The following is a 17,153-nucleotide window of genomic DNA, read 5'->3' on the forward strand; positions in this document are numbered from 1 at the left end:
TTCAGAACGAAATCGGAAAAAAATCCTTGGGAAATTGGGATGTCGAATTTTTTTCTTGCGAATTTTCGTACAGATTTCCGAACGATTTCGGAATAATATCGAATGAAAATTTGAGGTACCTTCCGCATCTTCGTAAAGATTTCTGAACGATTTCGGAATAATGTCGTATGAATATCGATGGAAAAAATTTTTCTCTGACGCCTTTTTCATTGATCAATTTTTCTTTATGTTTTTATTTTAATATCAAACCAACTCCTTGCTGTTAGATACATACAAGACTTGGTTGTTGTGCTAAGGGAAATTTGTTTCCGACATTTCGCTCCGAATTCATATCGAAATCGGAAGAAAAACATTGACACATTCGAAAGGAAATTTAATTCCGATATTCTGTCCGAAATCTGAACGAATCCCCTACGAAAAATCTTATAGAAATCTGTACGATTTTGCTTCCGAAATTGTTCAGATGTGTCGGACATCCGACATTTGGTTTGCTGGGTTATTATACACTCAGCCTTCAAACCAAACCCGTTCGTGGGTATTGATTTGGTTACGAAGTTTTTCGGCAAATCACACACACGCGACCCGAACGCAAAGTAAGAGAGCAAATGTTTTGATTTTTTTACTTCAGTCTTGTACTGAATTTCATACAAGCAGGTTGATGCCGCTTTATTTGTTTATTTTTGGGTACACAGAAAAGATTTTGCAGTTGTACAGCAAATATGTGGAGGGAAGAATTTGAAAATGATTTTTGTTTTGTATTAATATTTTTAATGACGCAGAATGCCTCGTCTGCAATGCAACAATAAAAAATGTATGTATGCTTAGAAAGTCTTAAAAAATCATTTTTATAAACAGTTTGTTTTTTCTCTCAAAAAAATTAACATATGAAGAAAAATACTTTTTAAATTATTAAGTTATTTATATTATTTTTAATTTAAGTCATACAAAGCGAACGCGTCAACAATATATTTTTCATTTCACACTCAATATGAAAATCATCACCCTGTTCTGTCAGTGTAATTTTACCCACACATAAACAATTTAAGCGCTCGCTCTTCTTGGTCGGCTATGCTTCAAACTAACAAGAACGTATAAATATTCGCGCGAGGCACCAAAATGTACCTCATCAAAATAATGTTTTTACAACCCAAGTATGTTTGGACGAAATCCGTTTGAGACCATTTGGAGTCTGTCTGGCTGGCTGGAGGGCACACTAACTGTCGAACGGATCAACTGACAGCACATGGACCGTTTGAGAAAACGAAATATAAATGACTCACCGTACCCCGAAAAAGACATTCCTAAACGTATCAAATTCCAAGTGTAATAACCTCCAAACTGTCAGTGTCAGTTTGAGTAACACTAAAAATTCAGTCGCTTGGAAGTTTTAAAACTCTCTGGACATTTAAACAAAATGTTGTTTCTCACGGAGTAAACAGGTTTTTTGATTCCAAAAATAGAATAGAATAAATATTTATAGTTTGAGTGGAGTATTCCCCCATTGGCTCAACTTCATTTATTACCCTCTATTACAGAGAGTAATGTTTTTCAAAACGAACTGACAGTGTTGCAAAATTTTTCTGATCGCTACCAATATCATGATTTCATCCCGGCGAAGGGAATTATCAATTGGCTTCTCAGTTTTTGAAATGATGCCTTTTTAGCGAAAAACCGAACTCTTTAAGTGTCAAGTATTCTCATATGAATGAGAATCACACTCACTTTTCGGCTTTTCCAAAGAAACACCAAAATCAAAATATTTTGCAACATGTCAGCACGTATCAACTAAGAATTCTTCGAATTCTGTGAGTTGAAAAGAAACACCAACACAGTTGCCTGTGAGGTAGTTATTGGAATTTTGTTTTTTTGTTTGAACTTCAACAATAAACAAAACAAACAATAAATATTTATATTTTTATCTCACAAAAGTTATTATTCATAAAGGCATGCTTACCGATTTGAAAATAAAATAAATAAATAAAAAAACAATAATTCAACTAAAAATTCTTTGTAGTGTCACAACTACATATATATTCGAAAAAATAATAAAAAAAAAAAACAATTTCAAAAAATATTATATATTAACTAAGGAAAATAAACTTACAGTTAAATACAGAGCTACACTTACTTCAAACACAACTCATATACGTAGTATGGGAACTAAACTATTTGCAATATTATTACATTGTATACTAGAAACTATTACAAGTTATGGGGGATAGATAAGAAAAATAAAACGTTTTTAAGTTCAAAAATTTTATTTAAATTTCTTTGTTATTATTTCGGTTAAATTTCAAATTGTAATATATATAAAACATAATTAGGGGTATTTTGTTTTTCTAAAAGGAGCTTTTTATTAGTTTTAGTTTCTTAATGGAAAGACATAATGTGTGTATGTATATAGTTGTAGGATTTGTCTATTATGTGTAATACTAGAGTAGAAAAAATAAATAGATTTAATATTATATTTAAAAAAAGTAGATTAAAGAATACTATATACGTTTACATGAATTAAAATCATCAGCGTAAAGTGCCGCTTTTTATAGAAAAGGAAAAAACAGAAATCAAACCTTTTTTTCAGTTGAATTCAATTTTGGTTTCTTTTTTAAAATTTCTGTTCGCAATTGTTCGAGACTAATGGTGAGTTGGGAAATTTGTGAGGTTATGTTTTTAACTTGTTCTTTTTTGTTTTATTCATCAGTTTGATTTTGCAACATCTAAGCGCAGTGCTGTAATGAAAAATATAAAAAAAGGTTATTAAAAATTGTAATAACAAGTAAAAAATATCAGTCGGCTTTGCCAACAGAATTATACCCTCAATATACATATGTGTATTGAGACTTTCATCTATGGATAAATCGAACACCGTGGTCCGACCAGCGGCCGCCACCACAGTGTACATATTTTTAAAGTTTTTCTGTGTTGAGAACAACTTATACGGAATGCCTGTCTCCGAATTCTTTAGGTCCGTGCTGGGACGCAGGAGAACCCAGGACCAATATGGATGTGTTTAGTTTGCCACATCCGTTTCCACCACACTCAAACTTCGGAGATATGCAATAGATGCCTGTGGTGGGTGCATCTCATGGGTTGTTCTGGACTTGTCCATGGGACTATGTTGCGGTATGCTGCGTGATCACAGCCCCCAGCGATCATCGTCGTCAGATTGCGAAGCTCCCCCGCAGTCCCCACCAACAGCAACCGTACACGCAGCAATAACCATCAGCCGTTGTTGTACCAATCCCAGAAAATGCATCTTTTTTGCAATTTAATTGCAATGGACTCAGAGGTAAGATCGTGGCAATAGTGAACTTCATGAATCGGAAGAAGATCAAGGTCGCGGCGGTGTAGGAAACCAAGCTCAACAACAACTGCAGCTTGCAGCGTTGTGGTGGTTACAACGTACTGAGGAAGGATCGCACCAGAAGTAGAGGTGGGGATTAGCTTCCCCATTGCACCAGTCTGTTCAATACAGACCTATCACGCTTGAGCCTAACTCTAATGACCCGTACATAGAATGTATGAGGGTAGCAGTCATGTGTGGAACTGCCGAGATAGAGATGCTAAACGTATACATCCCACCGGTAAATAGCTGTATCACAGTGTATAAGCCTGACATTAGCCCGCTTTTGGAAAGTCCTAACCGTCTGGTCTTGGGGGACTTTAATGCGCATCATGAGATGTGGCATTTGGTCCTTGGAAACGACCAGAGGGGCACAGCGTTGGCTGAGCAGATTGATAGCCTTATGTTTTTCTCGGTCAATGAGGACGCCCCTACAAAAATTAGCGGAGAGTGTCACATTTCGCCAGACATAATCATCATGTCCCCTGGTTTGACAAATGACGTCACCTGACAAGTCGTCGTTTCTCTTGGGTCAAAACATCTAACCATAATTGTCTCCATCAGCAAACCGATCGATTTCATCACCTCTGAACGCCGCACTTTCATCAATCATGGGAAAACTAATTGGCCTAGTTTTTAGAGAGCTCATCAATCACCTCTTCAGAGATCTGCCCAACCTTTCTGATGTTCGGGTAGCAGAAAGCACGTTCGGAGACATTATCACTGCTACAACCGCTCGTCAATATCCGAAGTGAGACCAAATTTCCCAGTAAAGGCGGCGTGATTAGCAAATGAGTGTGATGAGCCAAGGAACTGAAACTGGAAGCTAAAAGGTTGTTCAGTGAGCATAAATCATCCGAAGAGTTGTGGGCAACGGTGAGGTCATTCCTGAACCCCTGGAAATAATGAATATTGGACCTCATTCACGTTTTGCGACGTTACGCTGATTAATCTAAAGAGGTGCGCAAGTTATTTTAATCGACAGTTTATCGAGCACCGCGGGGGTGACAGGTCGAAGAGAATAGTACTACGTCGCATTAGATCTCTTCCTGTCGAAGATGAACCACCACAATTTACAATGGATCATGTTACGAATGTCATCCGGAACTCTAAATCGTCCAAAGCGTTGGGCCCTAATGGAATTTCCATGGTAATGTTGAAACAGTCGTATAAGCCGGGAGTTGAGTATCTCACCAAAATTCACAACCTGTCGCTAGCCACCCACATCGTCCCTGAAGTCTGGAGAATGGGCAGCTGTCGCTACTGAAGCCAGACAAGAATGGCAGCAAAACCGTACAGACCGATTTCGAAAACAGCACAGCACGACAACAGCGCTGCACGCCAACTTCACACAAATTTGTCGAGGACTCAACCAGCGAAAACCGTACGATAGAACAGTGTTGGTGGCCCTCGACTTATCAAAAGCCTTTGATACTGTCAAGCACTCCAGCCTGTTTGAGGACATTAAGGAGACTACACTCCGACTAAGTTTGAAACGTTGGTTAATCAATTATATGTGTGGACGCTAGTCGTACATGGAATTCAGGAACAAGAAGTTCCAAGTCCCGTAGAGTATAATAGGGAGTTCCCCAAGGTGAGGTGATATCTCCGGAACTGTTTAAACTCTACTTCTCCTGGTACCTTCCCTGGGAAGGCAACAGGCACAACTGGGAACACATGATACGACGACGAGGGAGAAGTATGAGATTCAAGGAGTGGATGGAAATGAGATTAAGGAATTTTATGAAGAACTGGTGAGGAACAATGCGAAAGAGGAGAATATAACGTATATACGCAGCAAGTATACTCAAGAAACAATAAGAGCGAAGCAATCCAACCACATGACTACGAGAAGAAATCCCTTTGAAGTGGCGAAATATCATTGTTATTCCATGGAGAACAATGTGGAAGAGTTACAACGACTTGATTACGAAGGAAAAAATATAAATGTTTGTGACAATTATGGTTGGACAGCCCTCATGATGGCGACTTGTGAAGGTCATGTAGAGAGAATTGGGAATTGACAAAGACATCAAAGATAAATATGAACAAGTTCCTTCAAGCCCTGGCAGGCAGCACTTGGGATGCAGCGTAACCTCGTTGACCACATTAAATGTGATAGGACGTTTTGTGGTAAGCTGTTCGGCGCCGTTGTGGTCCTTGAATTTAGTGCAACGCAACCTCTCAGAATTTCGTCCTGAGAACTGCAACATAGTGCCTCCTCATGTCTTTCGTGGATGACCTACATGAGGAGACAAAGATTATTCCAGTACAGCAACACAATGGCATGCTTTGTTGCTGTATTTGCTCGAGTATTACCGTGAATGTTTAGGATGACATTCACGGTATGGTGGATATAGGACATATGGTGGATAGGACTCCCCACCCACACCCAGGCTTGTCAGGGGGGATCTTCATGGTCTACAATGTAAGGTCCAACGTTACAAGAGAGAACCCCTAACTATCGCGTGAATGCGATCCTCGGTGAACATCATCAATCGCTGCTGAGGAGCTTCAGCTGCCACGACAAAACCAGAGTAGTTTTGGCTTGACTACACTCGGGATGGTGAAACTGTCTAAATTCCTATAGGGCCAGGATTGATGACACCATGCAAAACATTTGCCCACCATGCGGTACAGGCACGCATGACACACTGCACCTTTTCAACTTTCCTGCCAAATCTACTCAACTAACTCCAGTAGCTTTGTGGTTACAACCCATCGGAGCAGCCACATACCTAGAAGTGGAGATAGACCCAGAGCCAGATTAAGCAGTAAAATGAACTTACAAATATTTCATATGCTGCTACAACAACAACTTAAACCGTCAAACGCTTTCTGTGATCATATTTTTAACTATTTAAACTCATGTTTTTAATTTCTTTTATGATAAAATTACTTACTTACCAATTTTATTTTGTTTGCTCGTACATTAGATTTATATTTGTGTGTGTGTGTGTTGTCACGTAACGGCCAAATATTTGGTCATTTCTGTTTGTATGTATATAAACAACTACTTATTCCATTTTTTTTCTAGTATTGACTTGAAACGTAGATTTAAAAATATGTAAATGTCCACTAACATCAGGTTGTTGTTTTTTGTTGATATTTGTTGTTGTTATTTTGTGTTGAATTCTTCAGAAGTAATCATCTTCTTCGAATTGTAAGTTTTCATTCTAGGCATCATGACTGGCTACTGATTCTAAATCGCTATTATCTTCGCTGCCGGTTGCTTCGGTGGGATCGCCCATAGCAACACGGGCATATTCATCAGTATCAATGCTTTTACAGAAATGTATGGCATATTTGAGTTTTTCCATTAGAACGGCCTGAAAAGAAAGAAAGAAAGAAGGAAGAATTGCGGAAATTGTCCAATCAAAGAAGACGGAGGGGTTTAGTTACTTTGCATGAATATCTGGGCATTTTCAATAAAAAGAAGCAGGTATATGATTCGGGTAAAAAGTGATCGGGCGGATTTTTCTCCAAGACTTGTAAAACAAAGTCACGGCCTCTAAAATCGGCAATGGTCCTAGGCAAGCGTGTACGACCCCATACGAAACGTAAGAATAAAGAACGTTCCTGAAATTTTGAAAAAGAAAATTTTAAAATTGCGACAATATGTTGCTCGTTTTTAGCCACTTTACCTGATTTGAAAATTCTTCCATAACTTCCCAGAACCATTGTACCAAATCGGAATTGGGATCAAAGCCTTTATAGGTGGCCACAGATTTCAATAAACCTAGCGGTATATCCGGTGATCCACATACCATAGCTTGTAACTCGGCTGCCGAGAATAGAGAGAGTAGAGGGACGGGTATTACTTTGGACATGCCATCTCGTACTGCCTTAACTTGTTCATCGAATTCATGTAAACGGAAATTCAAGGCAAGCCGAACATATTCATGGCGATTTTGTGATGTTATGCGTGTATAACGTGTCGATAGTGGTACTTCATGGCCCTTGGCCGATGATGTGGAAAAGGGTAATTCTAGGGTACTGAAGACTTTCGGATCATCATCCATGTTACGTATGCACAATAAGCCGGCTACATAATCACGATCCACCTCAGTAAGATCTGATGGTCGTAATTGTTCACCAGCCAATTGGCGCCACACGGGTTCCGCAAGACTGTGTGAACAAACAAACAAAGAAGATAATTTAATTATAAATTCCATAGAAAGACTTACTTTGTCAAACTTACTTCAAACTAAGCGGTGAACCTGTCCTAACAGCAATACCCATAAGAACACCCAAAAATCGGAACATGTTCATTTGCAAAACCGACGTCAATGTAGGATCTAACAAGAAACAATCACGATTCGCACCAGCCTCGCCGCGGCCATTAGGCGTACCAATGAGGAGTGGTACACTACCGTTTTGCAACTCATCACACATTTCCGCAATCGATTCACTATAACCACCACCACAATCATCTACGGATTCACCAACAAATTTCACTTTCCACACCCGGTGGGGCAAAGATAAAGCCTCCTGAGTAAGTAACGGTAACTTTTGTACCATTTGTCCGAAAACACTTTTCATGCCATCCACCCCGGCCAAACCATTGGCAGATTTATTGCGTGACCGTTTCACCTGTATACGATTTAACTCAATGACTGGTCCATGTTGTTTATCCCTCACCATGGTGGTTTGTATGACTTTGCGGAAGGCAGCCTCCTTTATGGTGTAAACTAAAACATCTTTTAGAGCTCCTAGGCTAAGATCACCTGAAACAAAAGGCAAACACATCATTACATCCAAACATCTATGAAAATGTTGAAAACTAAACAAACCTGTAATTGGCAACATGGCCAAACAAGGACACAAGAGCTCTGAAAAATGATGTAGCAGTACTAAACGTGCATGCAATGCTTCTGGTGGCAAATCTCGAACCAAATCATATTCCAATGGCGGATTTGGTGGTGGCCTAACTCGTTCCGACAGTTGTGACGTGGAAAGTGCCAGGGTGTGGGCCGATCCGCATGTAACTTTAACAATGTGTTTTCCCACCAATGCATGTACCAAACGAGGCCTTTGAATGGCACTAACCGTACCATCTCCCAGTTGACCTTCATCGTTATCACCCCATGTATACACTTCACCATTATCCGTACAAGCCACACAATGCAGGGATCCCGTAGCAATTGAAACCACTTTCTTACCCTGCAAAGCTGCCACCTTTTTAGGTCTCCGTACATGATCCACAGTTCCATGACCAAGACGATGAAAATCTCCTTTACCCCATGTATAAACAGCTCCAGATTTGGTAAGGGCAACAGAAAATTGAGAGCCACATTCCACCTTGATGACACCCAAACCCGAAAGACTTTCAATTTTGACGGGTACCTTACAGCCATCAGAACCACCTCGACCCAATTTGCCATAATCTCCATCACCCCAACTCCAAACATTGTCATCATCGGTAATGCATAAAGTTTGCGCATCACCGGAACCACAAGCAATGTCGATGGCCCGATAACCCAAGAGGGCTTCCACCAATTTGGGCCTTAACTGATCTTCCGAATCACCATGACCCAAACGACCATAACGTCCTTTGCCCCAAGTCAAAACGTGACCCGAGGCTGTAATGGCAGCTGAGTGCGCACTACCGCAGGCTATATCCACAATGCCAATACCGGTAAGATCTTCAATTAGTTTTGGACGATCATAGCCCATGCGGTTACCATGGCCCAGTTTTCCATCTTCTCCTTCACCCCAGGAATAGACTTCGCCATCTGTTGTTAGGGCCAGACAATGTTTACCGCCAGAATTGACAGCCACCTTCTTTACGAAAACATGTTGCAACGATGCAACCAATGTGGGAACTGCCCAGGAATCCGTACCACCCACACCCAGTCGCCCACCGCAACCATAACCGGTTGCAAAGAGTTTTCCATCCGGTGTCACAGCGAAAAGAGTTTGTTCTCCTCCAGCCAGTTGAACCGGTCGTAATAAACTTAAAGCTTCACATGGAGTTGGTGTTTTAATGCGACTTCCTTCTAAACCACCCAATTGACCACGATGATTATGACCCCAGCCGTAAATGGTACTTGCCCCACCCCATGAAAGGGCCCAATCATCGGGACGTCTGTTAAGCCACTGCAGCAATTGGCTGTCATGTTCGGTCTTAAAGAGATTATGATCTTCATGCATAAACTGTAAATGTTCACCCGCACTTGAGCTGGGAGTCATGGGACCTCCTGAAGCACCACCACCGCCGCCACATGCTCCTCCTGACTCCTGCAATGACAATGTCATAACCGTATCTATATACTGTATCAAGCTACTAGTGCTAGGTGTTAACGTATTTACCATGGCTGTCAGACAAGGTTGTGGCGATGGATTGGTAGCTGTACTTGTCGATGATCCCAGGGACGTTGTTGAGTTCATCATTGAAGATCCTCCCGGTTGAGGTGTATGAGCCTGCGAGTGTTGTGTCGGCTGTGGCATCATTTCGGCAAATTTCTTTCGCACTTCCATGCAAAATGCTTTTGGCAATTCGGTTCGTTTTATCAGAGATTGGGCCACTCGAACAGCAATGCAGTAACGTTTAAACCACGCCCATTTGTGTACATCGGCAGGTGGTAACACGGCGTCCAATTGCATATCACAAGCAAGGGCTGCCAAAGTTTTGAAATAATCCGAATGCATGAGATGGATACCTCCCCTCACCTGTGGTTCTTCATATTCATACTGTCGCAATAGTTCCGGTATCAAAGGCATTAGTATGGGATTCAATGAGGCATCCAAAGGTTTGGGAGCATGTTTTGTCAGCAGCACAGCATGTAATCGTTTCAAAGACCATATTCTTTGAGTTGTTGTTAGGGAATTTAATTGAGCACAAGCAGCCAAGGCCGCAGCCAAACGCAGCATAACACTATTATTATGGGGACCCAAACGCTCGTCCAACAAAGCCATCACCAATGGCATCGAAGGTTGTGAGAGCACTGCACGATCTGAGCCTCGTTCATTCATTGTAGTGGCCGGCATTATGGCATGTACCCAAAAACGCCATCCCCAACCATTCACGGAACTGTCAGAGGTGAATTTCCATTTCATTTCGTCGCCAGGTATACGTATCTCCGAAGCCCATTGGGCAAATTCACGTCCAGAACGCATGGCGATAACACGACCCGAACCATCCATAATAACCAAAGGATCGTTGCGTTTTTCTGTTGAACAATTCGAATCGAATTCGAGACGTAAAGCTTCAGCCCCTGGTATCTTAACATGGCCGGTTGTGGTAACATTATCAACATAAGGATGACTGCTTTCTTGCATCACCGGCTTTGGAACTTTACCCAAACTATAACGTGATGTGCAGAGATCTTCCAATTCTGTTATGCATGTCTCCAAAAGCATAGCACCAATTGTGGGGCTATTAGAACCTAAAGCTATAAGGGTTTCGGCAATGGTTTGTGCAGTACTTGAGGGGCCAGTGCGACCAGCAACACTTAGTTTTAATAATTCCACCAAACTCTTGGCCTCAGATTCTCCCAGTAGAGAGGTAAAATCATCCAATCCCGTAAGGGATGTTTCATTTATCATTTCCTCTTGATTGTTCATCGTCGCAGCCATAACAGACATTGCAGAGGCTGACATTTTTGAATGTTTGTGCGGTGCAGTGCTAGATAAAGATGCTGATAAGGACATGGAACCTGTTAAGCTGTGGAAAGCACTCAGATCCGAGCGTATTCGCTCCGAACCTCTATCCAAAGTAGAAGAACTTGGCATTACACTGTTGGGTATTTCAGCTTCTGGTGAAGGTTCATGTACTGCTGGGTCAGAGGCATCAGCCAATGCCTCTCCACCACCTTGAGCTATAACTTCATTGGTATTATTGACAATTTGTTGTTGGCTACTTTGGTTACTGAGGGTATCTCTCACACCACCCATCAATCCACCTCCTCCTCCCCCTCCGCCCGCTTCTGAATCAATATCACTGCTCAGTCTTTCATTTAAATTCACTTTACTATGACTAGTTAAGGCGGCCACAATTAATTGTCGGGCCTGTAGAATGCTCATGGCATTGAGAACATAATTCAAGGCAGTTTGTCGTGCCCCATTGGTTTCCAACGATAGTAGGGTCTCACTTAGGCTAGCTTTAGTTGGGGTTTTACTATTTGCACTGCTGCTGGATGGTGCCACACAGACTGTTGGCTCGGCATCATATATACCCAAACTTGTACCACCCAAAGGATCTTTGGTGGTGGCAAAAGGTACGGGACCTTTCTTTTCATCTTCCGATGGTGATTGTGGTAGACCCCAAGCAATGGAATGGGAACTGCCACAAGCAACGCGATTTACAAACACTGAATCCAAACCAATTACCAAGGCTGGTTTTTTATTCACCACAGTGTTACCAGAACCCTGTTGGCCGTGATCATTATCACCCCAGGCAAATACCTGGCCGGTGTCAGTAACAGCCAAGCAATGTAGAGCTCCCACAGCAACATGTATCACCTTTCGTCCCCGCAGGCCTTGTATTGGTTGAGGTTTGCGAACATGTTGATCACTACCATGACCCAGCCGATAGTAATCACCTTTACCCCATGTCCATACTTCTCCAGTGCGTGTCAGAGCAAGGCTAAATTGTGCTCCACATTCTATTTGTATGACACCAATACCACTCAAACGTTCGATTTCATGGGGAACCGATGAACCTTCAGAGCCACCTCTACCCAACTTGCCAAAATCACCATCTCCCCATGAATAGACGGCACCATCCTCTGTTAGTGCCAACGTTTGGGCATCTCGACTTCCACATGCCACCTGTATCACCCTCTTGCCACTTAGACCAGCCACTAGCTTTGGTTTTAATTGTGTTGCATTATCTCCATGACCCAAACGCCCGTATTCTCCCAAACCCCAGGTATACAATTCACCTGCAGATGTTATGGCTGCACTGTGCGATGAACCACAGGCAATATCTCGAATCTTCTTTGAACGCAAAGCTTCAATCATTTTTGGCTTATCCATTGTCAAACGGTTGCCATGACCCAACTTGCCATCTTCACCCTCACCCCAAGAGAACACTTTACCATCCAAAGTTAAAGCCAATGCATGTTTGCCACCGGAATGAACAGCTACTTTCTTAACAACATATTGATGTAAAACTGGAACTTGTCGCGGCACGGAAACATTGGCACTGGTTCCCAGACCCAAGCGGCCATTGGTCCCCTCACCACAGGCATAAACTTTACCATCTTGAGATACAATAAACAGGGACTTTGAGCCACCAGCAATGTGTATGGGTCGCAAACGGCTAATGGTTTGTGAAAATGTGGGTACCTTTACTTTCGATCCCTTAAGGCCACCCAGTTGTTCTTTATCATTCAAACCCCAAACCATAACGGTGCATGGTGGATCACTCAGCGATGACGATTTGGGATCTGCATATGATGTCATGGAAAGATTTTGATTGGAATCTGATAGGTTGTCATATTCACAAGCCAAGAAAGAGGCATTCATTAGCATTAAATCCAAATCGGTTTGCTTACGTCTTCCAACTATATTCAGGGAGTGGACCTTACACTGGATGCCATTGTTGCGACACTGTTTAATGACTATTTCAATCCAGGGATAATATTGTCTTACATCTGTCATTAAAGCCACTGTGGTATCGGTAATCTTTATTGATATCCAGGAGTATTCTTTCAAATTGCCAATACTGTCACCAACCCTTGTGACAACCAAAGATGGCATGTGGGAGTGGTCACTGGGACTAACTGTGATCGATAGACTATGCACCAAGACATTTTCATGCATCTCCAGTCGTATCCAATGTTTTCCCTGGGTACTTGAAGAACTTTGCCAACAATTGGGGCTGCGGTCTAACAAATGTTTGGCCGTCGATTCATTGGAGGATACACTTAGTGAACGTATACATCTGGACCAATCTTCAATTAGATCACTTGCATTTGGCACTGTGTGGCTATTCAAACCCAAAAGTGTGCAACCTTGGGCAGAGGTACCTACTGTTTCAATGTCATTTATGGAACCCTTCCAGCCAGGATGTTGGGGGAAATCAACACAAACATTTTTACCATTCACAGCTGTGACAGTACCCACACTGCCACGCATGATATTTCCCCATTTGTATCGGGGAGCTGCACGCATGCGTACCTGTGAACCAATTACCACCTGAGATGATGTTGCTCCACTACCGCTTTCCATACTAGCCACCGAAGAAGTGCTCAATTTATCCACGGGTTTTTCCAACAACTCAATATGGACAAAACATACCCAATAAGTATTACCATGCAGCTGCCAATCTACCTGTACATTAAGATCATGTAAACCCTCTGTGTCCACCTTCAACACTGTACCAATATCGCCTTGCTTAATTTCTTCAAAATCACGACAACAACGCACAATCATGCCGGGACACACTAAACCGCGTACATACATGGCATATTGGTCGGCTGTTTGGAAATCTTTACGAGTTTGATATTTAAATTGATGATCTTGCACTGAGGACCCCTCTACGGTGTCCGAACTGGTATCAACACTATCATTATCTGAATCACATTCAGGATCTTGTATCGTTAGGGATTTTTGATGGGAAGCAATAGTAATGCCACCAATGCCGACCACTGCGTCTGATGATGATGGTGTAGGTCCCATTAAATCTGCCGGATCATTGTAATCTGTCGGATCAATGGTATTATTACAAATATCAGGATGTTCTAATATCCATTGAACAATTTGTTCGGGTGTGGGCATCAAGGGATAGACGGTTAATTGTTTAACAGCCAATTCTACAGATTTCTTGCTGAAACCCATTTCCATAATTTGTGAGATGAGAGACATGGATGAGTTCATTGTGGTATCGGAATCTTTAATTTCAATATTTGAGGGAATACTGGTTGAGCTGGTGCCAGTGGCTTCATCATATACTCCCATATTATAGATGGGAGTACCATGGATCATTGTAGCATGCATTGAGGGCATTGCGGCACCATTACGCGAGGAGGAGGAACAGTTATCATTGAGTTCCGAATGGACATGAGATGCCAGGACTTGGGAACAATTTAAAGCTGCCGTTGCCAATTCACTGTAGGTGTAACAAGCCTTAACGGGTGAGGGTTGGGTGGCTCTTATCAATATACTTTGAATAAGTAGTTCCGATTCATTTGAACCCATCATAAATTGTGCGGATGAAGTATTAATTTGGTCATGTTCTTCACTGCCATCATGTTGTTGCTCTTTATTTGCCGCACCCTTTGCAGTTTGTTCTTCATCCGAAATACTTTCCTCCGATGAATAAGAACACATCCCCGGCGATCTTTGTTTGAGTATCTTACGCAGTGATGTTTGATGGCGATATAGCACACAATTTGCATTCAAAACCGCCAATTGGATTTGCTGAGATCGCAATAGACTAATATCGATAACGTTTGGTACTGATTCCTTGCGTTCTCCTGGCCCATATAAAAGCACAGACCAGGAGTTTAATAACATTTCATTCATGGGTAAACGGGAAAGACTGAACACGGAGTAATCGGCACTTTCCAAAGCCGCACTTAGCGAAATCTTACGACATTCACCATTCAAAGATTGATTATCGGTGCTAAGCAAACATTTGCCTTTGGTGGTAAAACCACATATTGTGGCTGTGGTACCTTCATGACAAACTTGTAAACCCACTCGGGGTCTTATATCACAACCACCAATTGTGGTTAGAACACCCATTACAAAAATATATTCATTCTCCAGATGTTGTAAATCCAGACCATCTTCGCCGAACAATTCTGCAGCCACACATAATTTTTGTGATAGAAAGGAATTAATGGCTGTATTCCACACGGGTAGGGTATGCAGCTTTCGCAGTAGAGTTATTATCTCCTCCGCCACTGTACCAGAATGTGAAGATGTCAATAAAATTCTAGGTTTATTTTCTGTTGTTGTTTGCAATAACGACGAATCATTGGGGCAATACAGGGTCAGCTTTCCCAAGGTGGAAAATATTTGTCTCACCAAGGCTGTCATTTTGTTCAAATCACCTTCGTCACTCCAATGCAGTAACACAATTTGTAACAATCGCAAACAATGGATCTTACGAAAAACATCTTGTTCGCGTGTTGTGGGTTGTTCCAAGAGATTGATATAGAAATCAATCCAAATGGGAGAGGTTAGATATTTTGACAGGGTTAGTGATTCTCCTGAAATGAGAGATATATAGCCGAATAGAAATTATTATGTGGAAAAAGCTTTTCTTAAACTCACCTGCAATGGCCTTCAAGAATCCCAATGTTGTCCAATTATCTAAACCACAAATATTTGCCAGTGTAGAATCAGGATTCAATATTGAACGGAACATTGAAGAAATTCCTCGTACAGCATTTTTATCCATCTTTTCGGAATGCAATCCAATACCCACAGAGACAATTTGTAGGAATTTTGTGCAGGCATAACGCAGCAGTTTTGTAGGATGAGATTCGCCACTCAGCGAGGAGTCACAACTGATTTCTTCTTTTTCCGTTTCAGTATCAGGAGAGACAATATTTAGGGCGCTATCAGCTAGCCGCAAATCATATTGACCCTCCTTACCCATACGATAGGAGTTTGTGGCCCCTGTATACCATTCAACGCGAACCCAACTGAAAGAAGAAGAAAATATTTTCATGTAACAAACGATTCTGAGGAAAATAACAACCCAGCAAAATTAAATGGAAGTGATTCCATGTGAAATCATGATTTCACTGGTTCTTTTGCATGAGTGCGAAAGGAGTCGTGAAAGATCCCATCTTTTTCATCGAATTTTCATGAGTGCAATTGAAGTCGTGAAAGGTCCGATCTTTTTCATCGAATTTTCATGAGTGCAATCGAAAATTTATATATTTTAATTAAAAATACAATGTAAATTGATATAAAACAAAAGAAAAATATATTTTGTGTTTGGAAACCCGTTTCGTTTTGTGGATATTAAAAAGAAGTATGAAAAAGACCCGGTCTATAAACCACGAGCTTCCCCAGCCGACCAAACCGATATAGTAAAACACATCGAGCTGCAATTATTGGGTTGGTTGGGCCATGTTAACAGGATGGATAAAGATGTCACCGGCATATGAATACGAGCCATTTGACGTTATGCGACCCGAGGGAACGAAACTCCAATGGAAAGATCACGATATCACAAGCATGGCATGCGAAGTGAGAGAAGCAAAGTAGAAGATCGGTAAAATAAGTATAAAAGAGACCATAACGTGGTAACTATTACAGGATGAGATTTTTCTTTTGAAATAAAATAACAGAATTCAAATTTATACTAGATTTCCCAAAAGATGAGCTTGGTTCAGAGATTGACACATAATTTATCGAATATTGGAAAAATGGAACCCCCCAAGTTGAAAGAAGTATCTTGCAGCCATCGGAAGAGATAAATATGATATTGCAGATTAATATAATATATAATTTTGAAAATTACATACAAAATAAAGAAAAATAACATCTGGCGATACAAATCATCTGCGCATTGTATTCTTATTAATTCAACAAATTACATAATTGTATTGCGAATTTTATTTCTGATTGGCAAAAATCCGGATCCAAAGCATTGGTGCAAGAAGCCATGACGATGAACTGGTGCAAGAAGCCATGACAATGAACTGGTGCAAGAAGCCATGACAATGAACCGGTGCAAGATGCTATGACAATGAACTGGTGCAAGATGCTATGACAATGAACTGGTGCAAGATTCTATGACGATGAACTGGTGCAAGATGCTATGACAATGAACTGGTGCAAAATGCTATGACAATGAATTCGTGAAATCATGTGTCACTCCCTTGTAAATGTCATCGGTGAT

General features: G+C 41.3%; 1 protein-coding gene across 3 annotated transcripts in view; it reads right to left on the bottom strand.

The window, feature by feature from the left end:
* Window positions 1–1,992: 1,992 nt before the first annotated feature.
* HERC2 (E3 ubiquitin-protein ligase HERC2) overlaps window positions 1,993–17,153 on the bottom strand; it is a 55,422-nt gene continuing 40,261 nt past the window's right edge. For all 3 annotated transcript variants that reach the window (XM_073974557.1, XM_073974555.1, XM_073974556.1), the window contains exons 8-14: window positions 15,572–15,945; window positions 8,137–15,507; window positions 7,545–8,070; window positions 6,988–7,471; window positions 6,746–6,922; window positions 6,251–6,672; window positions 1,993–2,729 (exon numbers count right to left, since the gene is read on the bottom strand). In XM_073974557.1, the coding sequence (XP_073830658.1) occupies window positions 6,520–6,672; window positions 6,746–6,922; window positions 6,988–7,471; window positions 7,545–8,070; window positions 8,137–15,507; window positions 15,572–15,945 (9,085 nt within the window). In that variant the 3' untranslated portion in view covers window positions 1,993–2,729; window positions 6,251–6,519. The remainder of the gene's footprint in view (window positions 2,730–6,250; window positions 6,673–6,745; window positions 6,923–6,987; window positions 7,472–7,544; window positions 8,071–8,136; window positions 15,508–15,571; window positions 15,946–17,153) is intronic.

This window comes from Musca autumnalis, unplaced genomic scaffold, assembly GCF_047663935.1.
Source record: "Musca autumnalis isolate F117 unplaced genomic scaffold, ASM4766393v1 scaffold_3, whole genome shotgun sequence".
Taxonomy (NCBI): Eukaryota; Metazoa; Arthropoda; class Insecta; order Diptera; family Muscidae; genus Musca; species Musca autumnalis.